Genomic DNA, 14,405 nt, shown 5'->3' on the forward strand with positions numbered 1-14,405 from the left:
TTTCTAATCTAATGAAAAAAGAATCAAATTAAAATACAAAAAATCCTAATTGATATGAATTTTCTAAAACAGTAGAGCAGGTGTTGGCCGAAGAGGGACTCTTTGGCCAACTGTTGGCCGAAGTCCTTTTTGGCCAACGGTTGGCCGAAAAGTCTCTCTTCGGCCAACATGAGGCCGACAGGGTGATACTTTTGATTTTTCTGCATTAGGGTGTATAGTTTCCGAATTTGCTATAAAAATCATCATAGTTTCAAAAAAAAATCAATATAATCTCTCTAGGGCTTTGTGATGGATATGCATGACAAAAGAAAATGCTATGCTGTCAATCCATCTAAGTATTTGTTTGGTTCTGCTAATTATAGGAACTAAGCGGTTTGTTTTACAGGTTACATTTTTGCGGTAAACGATAACGTCAATGATGTTAGACCTACATGCACGTTTCTTTCACAAGTTAACATTGCAAATTTACTGGTTGCGTCATACCTGCCATAAGATTCATGGTTAGTACACGATCCTTATTTTGTGGATCTCACTGGTCATGCATGGGACATGCCAGGCCGAAGCCAACATGATTGATGGCTGTACTTAGCACATAAATCGACTAGCCAGATTTCCTTCTTAGCACATAAATCGACTAGCCATGGTATGCTCAGTTAAGATTTTGGTATATATCTACATTGTTATTCAGTTCAGATGATAAATCTTGCATTGCTGTCATATAACTAAGTACGATGTGATTGATCATATTATTTTTAGTTGCAATCTGGCAAATTCACTCAGAATATTTTCACTATTGACTGTTACGGAAGTAATATGTATTTATTTCTTCCAGTTTATACCTGCAACACTTTGGTGTGAGTTAATGAGATGGTCATGCCAATTGCATGCTATGCTCATCAAGACCTCAACACTATGTAATAGAAAGGATGTTGCTCTCCTCGAAATAGCATGCCAAGTTAGCACTACATAACAATTAATTAGGATTCCCAATTAAAAAACTATTTGAGCTAGCACGTATGACGAGAACAAGCAATAATCGAGTAAACTGCCGCGCCTTTCATTGCTGTCAGTAGCTTAAGACATGAGAACGTGTTAGGCCTAGTTAGGAGCACCTAATGCACCCTTAGGTTGCAACGGATCACATGAGGTAGTTAATAGCCCTAGTGGAAACATGCCAGCGATGCTCACCAGACAAACACATCGTGTAGCGTTGGAGCTCAAAGGTGAAGTCAACTGTTTCCCCACCACCAATAAGCAACAGCTAGCTCTTTCTCTCCACCAGCTCACCAATCTCATGATCTGGATCTGGATCTGACATCAAACTGCACGCTCGTGCAGATGATTTTGCTGCCCATAGTGGAGCCATGACAAGGTGCCCATAAGCTCAACCAGAGGCGAATAGTTCAAGATACTACTTACACTGATCAGACATAACAAAAGAAAAATCAGCTTGTCGTGGAGATGGGTGGCAGCAGCGCAGCATCCCATTAGCAACGAGATTCCTGTTGTCTGCAAGGCCAGCCTTTGCAAGGCTTGTGCTTATATAGAGAGGCAAACCATACCGGTTAAGCACCATTGCAGCAAAATTTCTTTTCTCTGAATCTCTCTTCCGTTTCCAGATACATAGAAAGCACACCACACCATCCCCCATTCCAGCCATGGCTAGCCAGCAAAACTTCTTTTCTCTCTAGGCGAAGATCTCTTCACCTTCGGCTACCATTGAAACAATGTTCGATGACTTCAGGAGGTGTGTACTTGTGTACAATAGCATCGAGGAGATCATATGCACCCAAATTATCCTTTGCCAGAGCAACAAAGGTAAGCTGTGGAGCTCGAGCTACGGCACTATCTTGCACTGATCGACATCTGCAATGCCATCCTAGAGAGCTTTTCTTAGCTCAAGACAAGCACTCAGGAAATTACATTGGCTCTCAGACCAAGATACAGTCCTTCATCCGTCTGACCAAGATGGCGCCAAAACAGTGGGAGAAGATCAACAAGAAATCTCCTTCAGTTGACAAGGAGGGTTGCAGGGTGGTCAAACTGTTGGCTGGAGCAAGAGAGGTCGTTGCTTCAATGCTTCAGTCACCCACGCGGCTCCTACTGAAGTAAATTGCGATGCTGAGTATAACAAGCGGTATCTTGTCTCTAAGTTCACTTCTATGCAGCAAGGAGCAAATACTGAAACTGGAGTTTCGTTGTTCTTAGGGCAGTGCTTAGACTTTGTTGAGGAGATTGATCAGAGCAGAGTTCCTTTTCTGAATGATACATTACCTATGGTTCCAGATACCGATCTATTAGAGGATCAGTTTACTGTTTATGCTGCTGATAGCTTGGACAGCATCTTCAAGAAAAAACTACTCTGGAGCATTTAACTCAGACGGATCTTCAGAAAATACAGTTACTCAGAAATGCTCATCATTGCTGGCCGTCATACAAGCTAATACTCCCTCCGTTCCAAAATAGATGACCCAACTTTGTACTAACTTTGTACTACAGTTAATATAAAGTTGAGTCATCTATTTTAGAACCATACTGTTCAAACCATAGGTAATATAACTTGGTACCATACTGTTCAAACCGAGTTTTGGAATGTTTCTCTACAAGATGGCCATGTTATTCAGATGCCATGTGTTGCTCAGCAACAAGCAAAGGATCCTTGTACAGTGGATCTTGCTATCCATGGCCAAATCAAGCCAACTCGAATATCCAAGGTTCAGCAAGCAAGTAGCATGGGTTGTGCGACACATCACACCTATTCAAATCAATAAATATATAATAACTAGATAACACGTATGCACCAACCCATACTCGGTTAGGACACCATGCAAAATTATGTCAAGATCCACCAATAGAGCAAACCACCGGTTGATTCTTGTCGCCAATTAATGGAACATGACAATGTGATATCTCATTGGAAGAATAGCTACTGCACTAAAGAATTTGAACTACACATGGGCTAAGATTCCAAATGTTGCACCAGATCTCACAAACTTGGTATACAAAACTGTGGAGATGAGTTGGCATGATTCCTTGTGTCTACCATTCTAATGGCGCTGTATCATACAGTTCCTCTGTATAAATAGGCCTGAGAAGAAGGCTAAACACATCAAACCGAAAGGTGCTCTCTCATTCTCATATCTTCAAACCTCAAGTACTCAACACAGAGGAAAGAGTCTTAGCAACAGATATGGCTTGCCATCTTAGATCAGTTAGTTTGCCTTCTAGGCCTCACACCAAGGTTGAAGAGGAGCTGCTCAGCCTAGAGGCAAGCATCTCTTCACCCTCCATGACCATCGAGACAATCTCTGATGGTTTGAGGAGGCTTGGAGACATCTACAGCACCATTGAAGAGATCATGTGCCTTCCAAGCAATCAAATTTGCTCTTCCCAGCAAAGGAAGATGTTGGAAGGTGAAACCGAGTGCTCCCTTGAGCTACTGGATCTCTGCAATGCTATGCATGAGGACTTCACCGAGTTGAAGGCCATTATCCAAGATCTGCAAGTGGCGACCAGAAAAGGAGATGACACCGCTGCTCAAGTCAAGATCCAGTCTTACACCCGCCTGGTGAAGAAGGCGAAGAAACATTTCAAGAAGGCCGCGAAGAAGGTTACATCTGAGAAGGAGGACTGCAGGATGGTCAGGCTGTTGAGCGAGGCTAGGGAGATCACCACCTCTCTCCTCGAGTCAACAGTACACCTCTTGTCCAAGCAAATCGCAGTGCCAAAATGGTCTCTCGTCTCCAAGGCATTCCAGAAGAAGAATTCGGTTGTTTGCAAGGAGGAGCAGTTGCAGGTCCTAGAGTGCAGTGTTGGAGATCTTGAGGCTGGAGCAGGAATTCTGTTCCGGAGATTGCTCCAGAGCAGAGTTACTCTCCTAAACATTCTTAGCTCATAGATACTCTTCAACATGTGCTACTCTTGCACCGTGCGATTGGCTTCCACCTTTTAAAGGATTGCTGATCTTTCTCAGTGTGTGTATATATGTAGAAATGTACAGAATACTCCATACAGAAAGGAAACAAAAGTTTTGATCGAACTCATACTGTGAATTCAACCTTTCCATGCTTCTGAGATTCCGCGCTGGTCCATAACTACCTTCTTGTTCGTACCATGTATATCAATGTAGCCACGTTGCCTAACACCTGCTTAATCTCATGATTTTGGTTTAGCATCTTTCACTGACATGACAGGTCCAAACTACAAGGCAAGCTTGCAAATGGATAACATGCTGACCAGATTTTCTTCACGGCCACACAGCCTAGCCTGCCATTGCTTTGTTTCTATTTGCATCCAGCATTAAAAACACAATTACAATAAAAGAGATAACAACTTCAATTTGTTTGTTGGCAAGGCGTGGTGGTTGCAAAACAATTTGAAAATTTTCTGGAATCCATATCATTTGTGCACATACATGATAGTGCATATAGTCATGTGAAACACTTTATTGAAATTTTCTTAATAGTTTTCAAAAATTGTTCGTTTCCTTAAGTTTATATTGCATCAGTTTTGATTTTGAATGTTGTAGTTTCATCACAATCACTAGTTAGCGGTTACCCTTTACAAAGGTTATGCCAAATTTAGTGGTGACATGTGGCGTAAGGCATGTTCAACATGTGTTACCATCACGTTGTATTGGTGGGATTTTTTTCGAACCTAGTAGAGGATGTGTAAGATCGTTTGGAGTCTAGGGGGGTTGAATAGACTAACAGTAGTAACCACCTAAAAATCTAGTCAATTTTAATCTTCACAAATTTTAAGCTTAGCAAAAAGATGCCTAACACCATACACATGCAAAACTACGAAAGAGTATAGTGTGGAAGCAAAACTTGCAAGTAAGGTAAGAGAGTTTGGGAGAGAGATCGCAAACCCTGATTGTTCCTAAAGGTTTGGATGGTTGGCGCCATCATACTCTGGCAGAGGTTCAAATCACAAAGGTTCTAAGACTAAGTACCACAAAGGTGAAAGTGTTGGTAGCGTCGCCTACTAAGGATACACAAAACACTTACCAACCTATACCACCATCGCGTATGAACCACAACAGTCAAGCCTCACTTGGGATAGATCTTTATGAAGTAGGCGATCTCCTAGCCCTCACAAACTTTTTGGTTCATTTACACATTGAAGGCTCCAAACACACCTAGCCAATCTAGGAGGCGCACACCCTCCCAAAGTAACAAGATACACTTGCTTGATGATGAATCTCTTGCTTGTGCTTCAAAAGATAATCTCCTCCATGCTCAAACCCTCAAGCGGTAGGAGCCGAAGCGACCAGCCAGGCAAAGCCATCGGGACCAGATCCCCTTTCACCTCTCCTCCCCCGCATCGCCCCCGTGGACGACCGGGGGCAATCACTAGCGCCCGGGCACCTCCCTTCCCTTCCCGGCCCTCCTCCCTCGCTGCCGCCACGAGGCGCCGCCAGGCGTAGGTGGCAGCGGGGCCCTTGTGCCTCTCTGCTCGGCGCGTGCTGGCGCAGGACGGCTGCTCGAGTAGGGGCTTGGGGCTGGCGCGGGCCCCTCGTCGCAGCTACGGGCGAGTGGATCGCTGGCTCGTGAGTCTACGGCGGCGCGGTGGCTGGCTGCTGCCGGTCTTTGGCGCGGCGGTTGCGACGAGGTTGGCTTCGGCGGCGGCGTGCAGGTGGTTCCCTGGCCAGGTCCGGCTAGATCTGGCCCCGGGTGGCGTGCTCGCGGCGCAGGAGGTGGCTGGAGCTCCGGCAGGGGCTCTGGAAGGTGGTGGCGGCGGGAGTGGTCTGCTCCGGCGCGGATCTAGTAGGCTGGGGGTGTGGGCATGTCGGGCTGTGTGTCTCGCCCCTGGCGATGGCGTGCTGGCTGTATGCAAGCCACCTCCTTTGGCGCCTGCTATACAGCGGGCGGCGCGGGGTGGTGGTGGTGTCCCTTGCGGGTTGCTGTGGTGGGCGTGGTGACGGTGGTGCCGTCCTGCAGGGTCCTCGTCGTCGCAGATATGGCGGCATGATTCCGATAGGCAGCGTCGGGCGGTGGTGGCGCCATTCCTTCTCCTTGATCCGGACCGTGGGCGTCTTGGATCCAGGACTCGCGCTTGGGCGAACCAGTTCAGGGCCCGAGGCGGGTCGGAGGTTCTTACTCTGGGCAGGGATGGTGGGCTCGGTCCGGGTGGTGTCCACGGGCGAGGTCTGCCTCCTCGTGGGCACGGTGCGAGGTGGAGGTGGTCGTGACGTTGCTACTCCGTCTGGCGGATCGGCAACGATGGCCACGAGTGTGGCGTCGTGAGTGCTTGCCTGGGCCAATGTCATAGGGCTATGGCCGGGGCTTGCTTCCTGGTGGCCGCCGACAGGCACTGGATCGTGTCCCCCTGGTCCACCGGGACTGGTTGGGGACGCAGGTGTGGGCGCTTCCTACCGTGGAGGTGCTGACCCAGATCTAGTGCCTGATGTCGGGCTAGGAGTGGATGGTGTACTTCTACTCCTCCTACCGTGGCTAGTGCGTTGTGAAGTGGGCGGATGGCGAGGTTTCCGGCCTTGGATGTCGGGGCGGCGGCCCTGGAAGGCGGTCTGCATGGTTGGCTCTCCGGCGGGCGCCATGGCGACAGTGGTGGCGATCCCCCTCGGTCGTGTGGGCGGCGGGCGGGAGCAGTTGGTGGCTTGGGCCGTTCTCTGCCTTTGGTAGTGGCGGCGCCCCGATCCGGATCTAGAGTTCTGTCCTCAGCGCGCTTGTCCTGGAGACCTCCTGGTGGCACGGGGGAGGTACTGAGTGAAAGCTCTGTGCTTTTTCGCGGACGGCGGCGACGCTCGCGGGTGCCGCTTTCTTCTTGAAGACATCGTCATGGTGCTCCTCTTCATGTCTAGGTTCCAGGTGAAAACCTTTATCCGGTGTGGACTCGGCAGCAGCGGCGGTCAACGCCGTTTTCCCTCATGGGGGTGTTGTCGTGGAGCTTAGGTGTTATAGGATGTAGCGTGGCGTTGTTCTAAGTTCTTCCTGTGCTTTATGTTGGTAGCATAGTCGCATGTGTCTCGCATGTTCCGATTTCTTGGGATCGGCACTGTATGCAGGCTACCTCACCACCTTGTATCGTTCGGCCATGTACTTTGTTCGGGTTTTTGCTTTATATATAAAGCGGGGTGAAAGCCCGTTTCGAGAGAGAGAGAGGTTGGGTGGCTAACAGATTGCCTAGAAACCAAGAAGTAGAAGACATATTTAAAGTTTGGCATGAATGTTGGAGTAGAATGTTATTTGGCTCAGCATAAGACTTAAAGGTTCTCTCTTATAAGTGGATATTTGAAATAAAACTATTCAGCCTGGTGGGATAGACATGGGGTATATATAAGCTAGACTCAAAATCTGAACATTACACACTTTTATGTGCAACTTTGAGTCACCAAATGGCCGGCTCGGAGGGTTCAACTGAACTGCAAAGAGATAACTTTTGTATAGACGTATTAAAAATCTACTCAAATTTTAGTGGCCAAGTTTTAAGCTTTTCTACCAAGATTGCTTAGGTGTCGATTATTATGGATGAGATATCGCATGCTATACCCAACAAGCGTGGATAGACTAAGTCGACTAGTGAGTGTCTATGGACTCCTTGGCCTACAACACGATGCACCAAAGACGACACTCGGAGCAGATAAGAAAAGGGACACTATTTCTCGGATCAGACTGTGGCGGGAGATATGCTCCTTGTAACTATACGAGATCGGATTGTGGGGGATAGCCCAAAGATAACTTCCTAGTTTACTAATAGTAGGATGCCTATATAAGGCATCAAGAGCCCTTTCCAGGTAGGGGATATCCAATCTACCCACAACATGTATGTTGTAAGCTCGTACCAATATACGCAAAGCAGGACTAGGGGTATTACCCATCACAAGGCCTGAACTTGGGTAAAACCTCCAACGGATCGTGACTCCTTGCGCCTCCGCGCCACGCAGCTATGCTCCTTTGCATGGTTGAAACGCCACGCGCCGTCCCCATCCATGCCAAAGCGTGAGAAAGGGGCACGCCGATGCCGCGCGGGCTTTGCTTGGCGGCCTGAGGGGAGGACCGGAGCTCTCCAAACGGACCAGCCCGGCCCGGCCCATGTTAATTGTGCCCGGCGTGGTTAGTAAACGAGCCATGCTAGGCCGGCCCTCATGCTGGGCACTCAGGCCCAGGAAGGCCCAACTGTATTCGGGCCGACATGGCGGCGCGCCAAGCACGGTAGGCCCACATGTTGTTGGCCCAGGATGGCCCAGCTGCTATTCGGGCCGACACGGCGGCACGCCAAGCATAGTAGGCCCACGTGTTGTTCGCCCGGGATGGCCCAACTGCTATTCAGGCCGACACGGTGGAACACCAAGCACGATAGGCCCACGTGTTGTTTGAACTGCTGTTTTTTGGGCCAGCTCTGGTCTATTGGGATGTTCTTTTAGGCCATCCTGGGTTGTGCCGTCCCGGCCCGCGTGCCCAGCTTCCAGGCCCAAGCATGGCCCCTGGCGTGGCGTGTCGTGCCGGCGTGCTAACGGGCCGAGCGGGCTAGCACGGCCCAGATGGGCAACTCTCGAGAGGATGAGTGGTGGTGGACGGCGGTTAGGGTTTGCCACCCAGGCGCTCGCGGGGGAGCAACACGAGGCCTTCGTGTGTGATATGGTACTAGTAACATTTATCAGTGGTGCCATATTAGCCCCCCCTACACACACACACAAACACACCACTAATGGCCATTTTGGTATGCCACTACTAAGCTTTCCTGTACTAGTGGAGTAGCTGCTCAAAAGTCCCGCATGTTAAAATTTATCAGACTGGCTTTAGGTAACACTGCTTCAGTAACAGTAAAGCTCATCCGCATCCATTCTCTAATCTGATTGGGTGAGATCATTACCACAGAACAAGACTACCAGACTCTTCTACTTTTTTTTCTCGAAAGGGGTAGCCCCGGCCTCTGTACCAGACTCTTTTACATGAGGTTAACAATAACCACAAGTAGCTAAAATAAAGGTAGGAATACCCCGCAAAATGGATATCCTCTATAATACTAAGCTCCCTAGTTTTAAAGAGCCCACATTCAATTGAGGTCTCCAATTGAGATTGGGTCACCCGATTTTGACCGGGTCAACAATTTCTCAAAGCTTTCTCATTCAATTCTTTTATACCATGCTCCTTAATTTTTAAGGCCTCACAATTAATTGATGTCTTCAATTTAGAATTGGTTCAACTCGATTTTGACCGGGTCAACAATTGTAAGCTCCCTAAATTTTAAGGCCTCACAATCAATTGAGGTCTTCAATTGGAATTGGTTCACCCGATTTTGACCGGGTCTACAATTTCTCAAAGCTCTCCCATTTATTTCTTTATACTATACACTATGCTTCCTAATTTTTAAGTCATCACAATTAATTAATGTGTTCAATTTAGAATTGGGTCACTCGATTTAGACCGGGTCAACAATTTCTCGAGGAGCTCTCTCATTCAATTATTTTAATTCACTATGTTCTCCAATTTTGAAGCTCTTTCATTCGATTGAGGTATTCAATTTTAGATTTGGTTTACTATTTTGATCGGGACAATGATTTCACGATAAAGGGTTTCCCCCCGCTTTATATATAAAGCAGACAGCTGATACATCCAGTTTGCTAGGGCCACAGCACAGCAGAGCCCAAAAGGAAAAACAAGAAGAAAAAGAAGAGAAATAAATGCCGACATCGGCAGATCAACGGAGAAAGGAAGCCCGGCAACCGCTGCACCCTCCGAAGAAGTACCACCACGCTCCCAGCATCCCGAAGCGCCGTGCACCAAGTAACACCTTCAAGAAGGGATGGGACGGCGTCGCGGTTGTTGCCCGAACAAGTTCTAGGGTTTAACCCGGTACACGGGGGATAGTGGGGAAAGGATACACCCGATGCCCCTCAGGAGGGACCGATGGCGCCTGCAGGCGTCACCACGTCGGTGCCAGACAAGCCGACATGGATTTCTCCGGATCCACGACCACCACCACCACCCCAGGCATTTCGACATGCATCACACCAACATCCGCCGACCAGCGTGTGCCACCACGATTACCGGGCAACCCTCGCCGCCTCACTGGAGCTGCCAACACGAGACCTGGAGATGGAAAGGGAACAACGGCCACGGGAGTGGCCACAACGCGACCGGAGGGAGGGGACAGCCTCCACCGCCTCAGCGGGGCCGACCGGACACGGCGACAAGGACTTGCCGGGCACCGAATGCCCGACCGGGTCCACTTGGACCCGGACAGTCCTGTCACCACGCTGCAGCGCACCGATCGACGAAGCCCTCACCGCCCGAGACCACCGCCACCACGCCACCAACAGGGAACGACGCTGCCGAACACCGAGCCACCGGCCCGCCCAACCTGGAAGAGGCCCAAAATGGCCCAGATCTGGGCTGGGCGGGCACCGCCAGGCCCAGCGCCACCGCGCCGCCCCGTGGCCAACGGCCGCACCGCCGTGTCGAGAACCATCACGGCCCGCGGCGTCACCACCGACGGGCAGCACCGAAGCCGGCCGAGGCGCACCGCCGCCGACCATCACCGCCCGAGCAGGGGAGGGCCGCGCGCGGGGAGACGCATGCCCACCGCCGCCAGCACCTCGCGGCCGAGGACCGGCGGCGCACGCTGACGGCGGCGGGAGGAGGGAGGGACGTAGGGGAGAGCTGGAGAGGTGCGAGGGAAGGGCCCCCGGCCGCCTCGCTCGTGGAGCCCGGGGAATGGAGGGGGTGGGGGGAGGAAAAGGGGAACGAGAGGGGGAAGGGGTTGGCAGCTCCGGCGGGCTCCGGCCGCCGCCGCCGCGGCTCCGCGCGGGGGAGCCGGCGGCGGCGGCGGGGGAACCTTAGGAGCGGGGAGCGGGTCTCCACGGTTCTGTAATTTTAGCGAAGTGGTAGCCCGGGACAATGATTTTTCAAATCAATCAGCAACAACTGGCCTATAGAAACATACCAATCTTGCGTGCCCTCCCACCACCTAGAAAAAAACTCCACCATCCGATACCGTAGCATCAATATAATACATGCAGGTACCTACGTAGAAATTTCCCCACATAAATGTGGGTTTGTTAGCGGATAACACAAAATCACACCGCAAAAGGCCCACCAAATCACTGTGTTATAAAAAAACACTCCATCATCTCCCTGCCCCGCCAAACTAAATGTACCATCAATTCAAAAATATAAGGGGTATTAGTTTTTTGTTAAGTTAAATTCCTTTGACTTTGACCAAGTTTAGAGCCAAAAATATCGACATCCACAATATTAAACAAAAAAATATGGAAACCCATTTCATGATGAATCTAATAATACCGATTTGATATTATTTATTTTGATATATTTATCTACAAATTTGATCAAAGTTAAAAGGGTTTGATTTTTTTAAAAGCAATACACATTGCATTTTGAAACAGAGTGGATTTTTTTAAGATACCCAACAACCTCAACGGCGCAGCAAAGCGTGTCCAACCCTTCTAGTACTTGGAAGATTCTTTATTGTCCTCATGAGACTCTGAACCTTGCAGTAACGTTATTATGTTTTAGAGGGAAAGCACGAGGCCATGATGCAAATACAAAGAATGATATTGATGATCTCTTATCAATTGCAGGATCTGCACTTGTGTTTTTAAAAAGGTCCCGACTTCATATTACTAATGTAGAGTTGTAATGAGTACGTGCATATAAAATATTTCTTTTCTCGTGAGGAGTTCGTGCATATAATTGCTGGCCGTGTGGAATCAATATAATGGAGTAGCATGACAGCACGATGCAAATCAATTATAGTTACCTAGATGCACGGATGCACCAAATTCAACTGAAAACTGAATTGACAAGAACGTCACAGGGATGGTTGTCGGAGTAATTGACCACGGTTAGCCTCATCGGCACCCCATGGCATTTCAAGACATCGGGGCTAGCTGCGCCCCTCACACCTCCCGGACGAAAGGCCGACCCTTTGGTCCGCCTGGTCCGATGGGCCGGCTGCCAGAAGGCGGCGAGCTCTTAGCAGGCGGCCCCTCGTCCCCTTAAAGTTTGCAGCCACTTAACCACGACGAGACGGGGCATGGCTGCAGTACGACCTGCCACCCCCGAATCCAGGGCGGAACGTGGCCACAATGCGGGTGTACCAAGCGGACACCCCTCGCCCAGCGCGGCACTGTTGCCACACAACCCATGACATCATCTACGTCAGGGATAGCCATGCTCCCACGATGGGCGATCGGTACGGCTCGCAGGCGGCGGCCCCTACCTGTCCGCGAGCCGCTAGCAGGCGGCGAATCCCAAGCAGGCGGCCTCGAGGGCGGGCCGACTCCTAGCAGGCGGCCCTCCTTCCCCTCGGAGTCTGCGCCCCATTAATCCGATGAGACGGGGTGTGGCTACCGTGAGCGCCCGCCAGGCGGTGGGACTGTAGCCATGCGCCCCCCGACAAGGCCTCCATCATCAGGGGCGAGGCTACAGTATAAAGCAGTCAACCAGGCCCGCAGGCGACGGGCCCTACCTGTCAGCCGAGTTCACGGCAGCCGGCGGGACCCACCAAGCGGCGGGCCCCAGCAGTCGGCGGAGAAGCCGGCGGCCAGAGACACTGACGGCCGGGTCCTACACCCGGCCGGATTACCATTGTACCCCTGGGGGGTAGGCCTATATAAACCCCCCAGGCTCACCCATGCAAAGGATTCAGAACCCTGGCCATCATACACTCACCCATAGAAAGAGAAGATAGAGCTAGCCTTGCCCTTCTTCCTCCTCTAGCCGAAACAACTCAAGGAGCACAGTTGTAGCTACTCTATTGACGATAGTCATCATGCGGAGACCCCGCAGAGCAGGACTAGGGGTGTTATCTCCACGGAGAGCCCCGAACCTGGGTAAGACTCGTAGGCATTCGAGGTCTCGCTCACTCCTGCTTCTAGAGCCCGGCGACGTACTCTTGTCCCCCTCCATGATAAGCCACCCCCTGGCATATGTCGCTAGATATCCCCGACAATGGTCTCGAGATTTGCCGTCGATAAGGGCCAGCTAGCGATGCCACACAAATGAATAGCACTAACTACCAGGGAGACCATCAGCATGCAAAGTCGCAGCAGCAGCTATTCATCAGAGACAAACAAAAGGTACAGGTTAACTCCAAAGAACTGGGGACACAGGTTTGAGAAACAGCTAACAGTCAAAATCCTGACCAGCGCATCAATCTTCAGTTGCCCTCCCTGCTTCAGGTGTTGAGACTTGCAGGTGTTGAGACTTGCAGGTGTTGAGACTTGAGAGACATACCACTCCCCCCAAAGCAAAAAAGCAAAGCAGATACCACTAACATCGCATTCTACGTTTGCCCCTGGGGTGAAGAGAGTCAACTTATGATTCCACCAGCAAGCAAGCACCAACCACCAATCTCACCAGTTCTCCATCATTTCATTGCATGCTCATCGATCTCATCATCTTGATCTCCTGGAATTAAACTGCACGTATGTGCTCGTGCACAGCTGCAGATCGTCACTGCCAGCAGTGGCTGAGATTAGTTAGAGACATGCCAGGCAGCGTCACAGGCTTTCATCTCACAATTATAGATGCACCTTGTCAGATCAAGCTCATTCCACGGGAATTCGTAGAACAAAATAATCAATCACCCAAAAATTGTAGCTATTCACAGTGACCGTTCTACTGATAAATGGTCACTTCCCAGTCTTACTATCTCAACGCCCGTGGGGACTTGACTGGGTTTCACCCAAGTAAAACACAGAGATGATCAACTGAATGTCAAACATATCCCCACCGCAGTAGAACGTCACCTTGAACAAAAAACGGATGTCTGAACGTTTCAATCAGGAATTCAGTTTAAGTTCTTCTTTCAGGGCAAATCTAATTCACTCAGACTACTTTTCTTATTGGATGTTAAGAGACACGTTAGGATTCCCAATCAAAGAACTATTTGAGAACTACTTAAGAACTTTTTTTTTGACACAATACACACCGATGCAAATCTACTTGAACATTCCTAATCAAATAACTATTCGAGCATGCATGTATGACGAGAATAAGAAATAATCGAGTAAACAACCGCGCCTTTCCTTGCTGCCAATGACATAGGACAAGAGAACGTGATAGGCCTAGGTAGGAGCACCCAATGCACCCTGAGGATGCAAAGGATCACATGTGGAAGTTAATAGCACTAGTGGAAACATACCAGCGATGCTCACCAGACAAACACAGCGTGTTGTGTTGGAGCCCAATGGTGAAGTCAACTGCTCCTCCACCACCAATCTCATGATCTGGATCTGACATCAAACTGCACGCTCGTGCAGATGATTTTGCTGCCCATAGTGGAGACATGACAAGGTGCCCATAAGCTCAACCACAGGCAAATAGTTGACGATACTACTTACACTGATCAGAAATTCAAAAGAAAAATCAGCTTGTCGGAGATGGGTGGCAACGGCGCAGCACCCCATCAGCGACGAG

General features: G+C 49.7%; 1 protein-coding gene across 1 annotated transcript; it reads left to right on the forward strand.

The window, feature by feature from the left end:
* The first annotated feature begins 931 nt into the window (after nt 1–931).
* On the forward strand, nt 932–4,060 carry LOC109771202 (uncharacterized). The gene has a single exon (XM_045231764.2). It carries the CDS (start codon nt 3,191–3,193, stop codon nt 3,896–3,898), a length of 708 nt encoding a protein of 235 aa, XP_045087699.1. The 5' UTR covers nt 932–3,190; the 3' UTR covers nt 3,899–4,060.
* The last annotated feature ends 10,345 nt before the right edge of the window (nt 4,061–14,405 follow it).

This window comes from Aegilops tauschii, chromosome 7, assembly GCF_002575655.3.
Source record: "Aegilops tauschii subsp. strangulata cultivar AL8/78 chromosome 7, Aet v6.0, whole genome shotgun sequence".
Lineage (NCBI taxonomy): Eukaryota > Viridiplantae > Streptophyta > Magnoliopsida > Poales > Poaceae > Aegilops > Aegilops tauschii.

Coding starts and splice junctions, on each gene's coding strand:
- LOC109771202 (XM_045231764.2), top strand. CDS start 3,191: ATGGCTTGCCATCTTAGATCAGTTAGTTTGCCTTCTAGGCCTCACACC.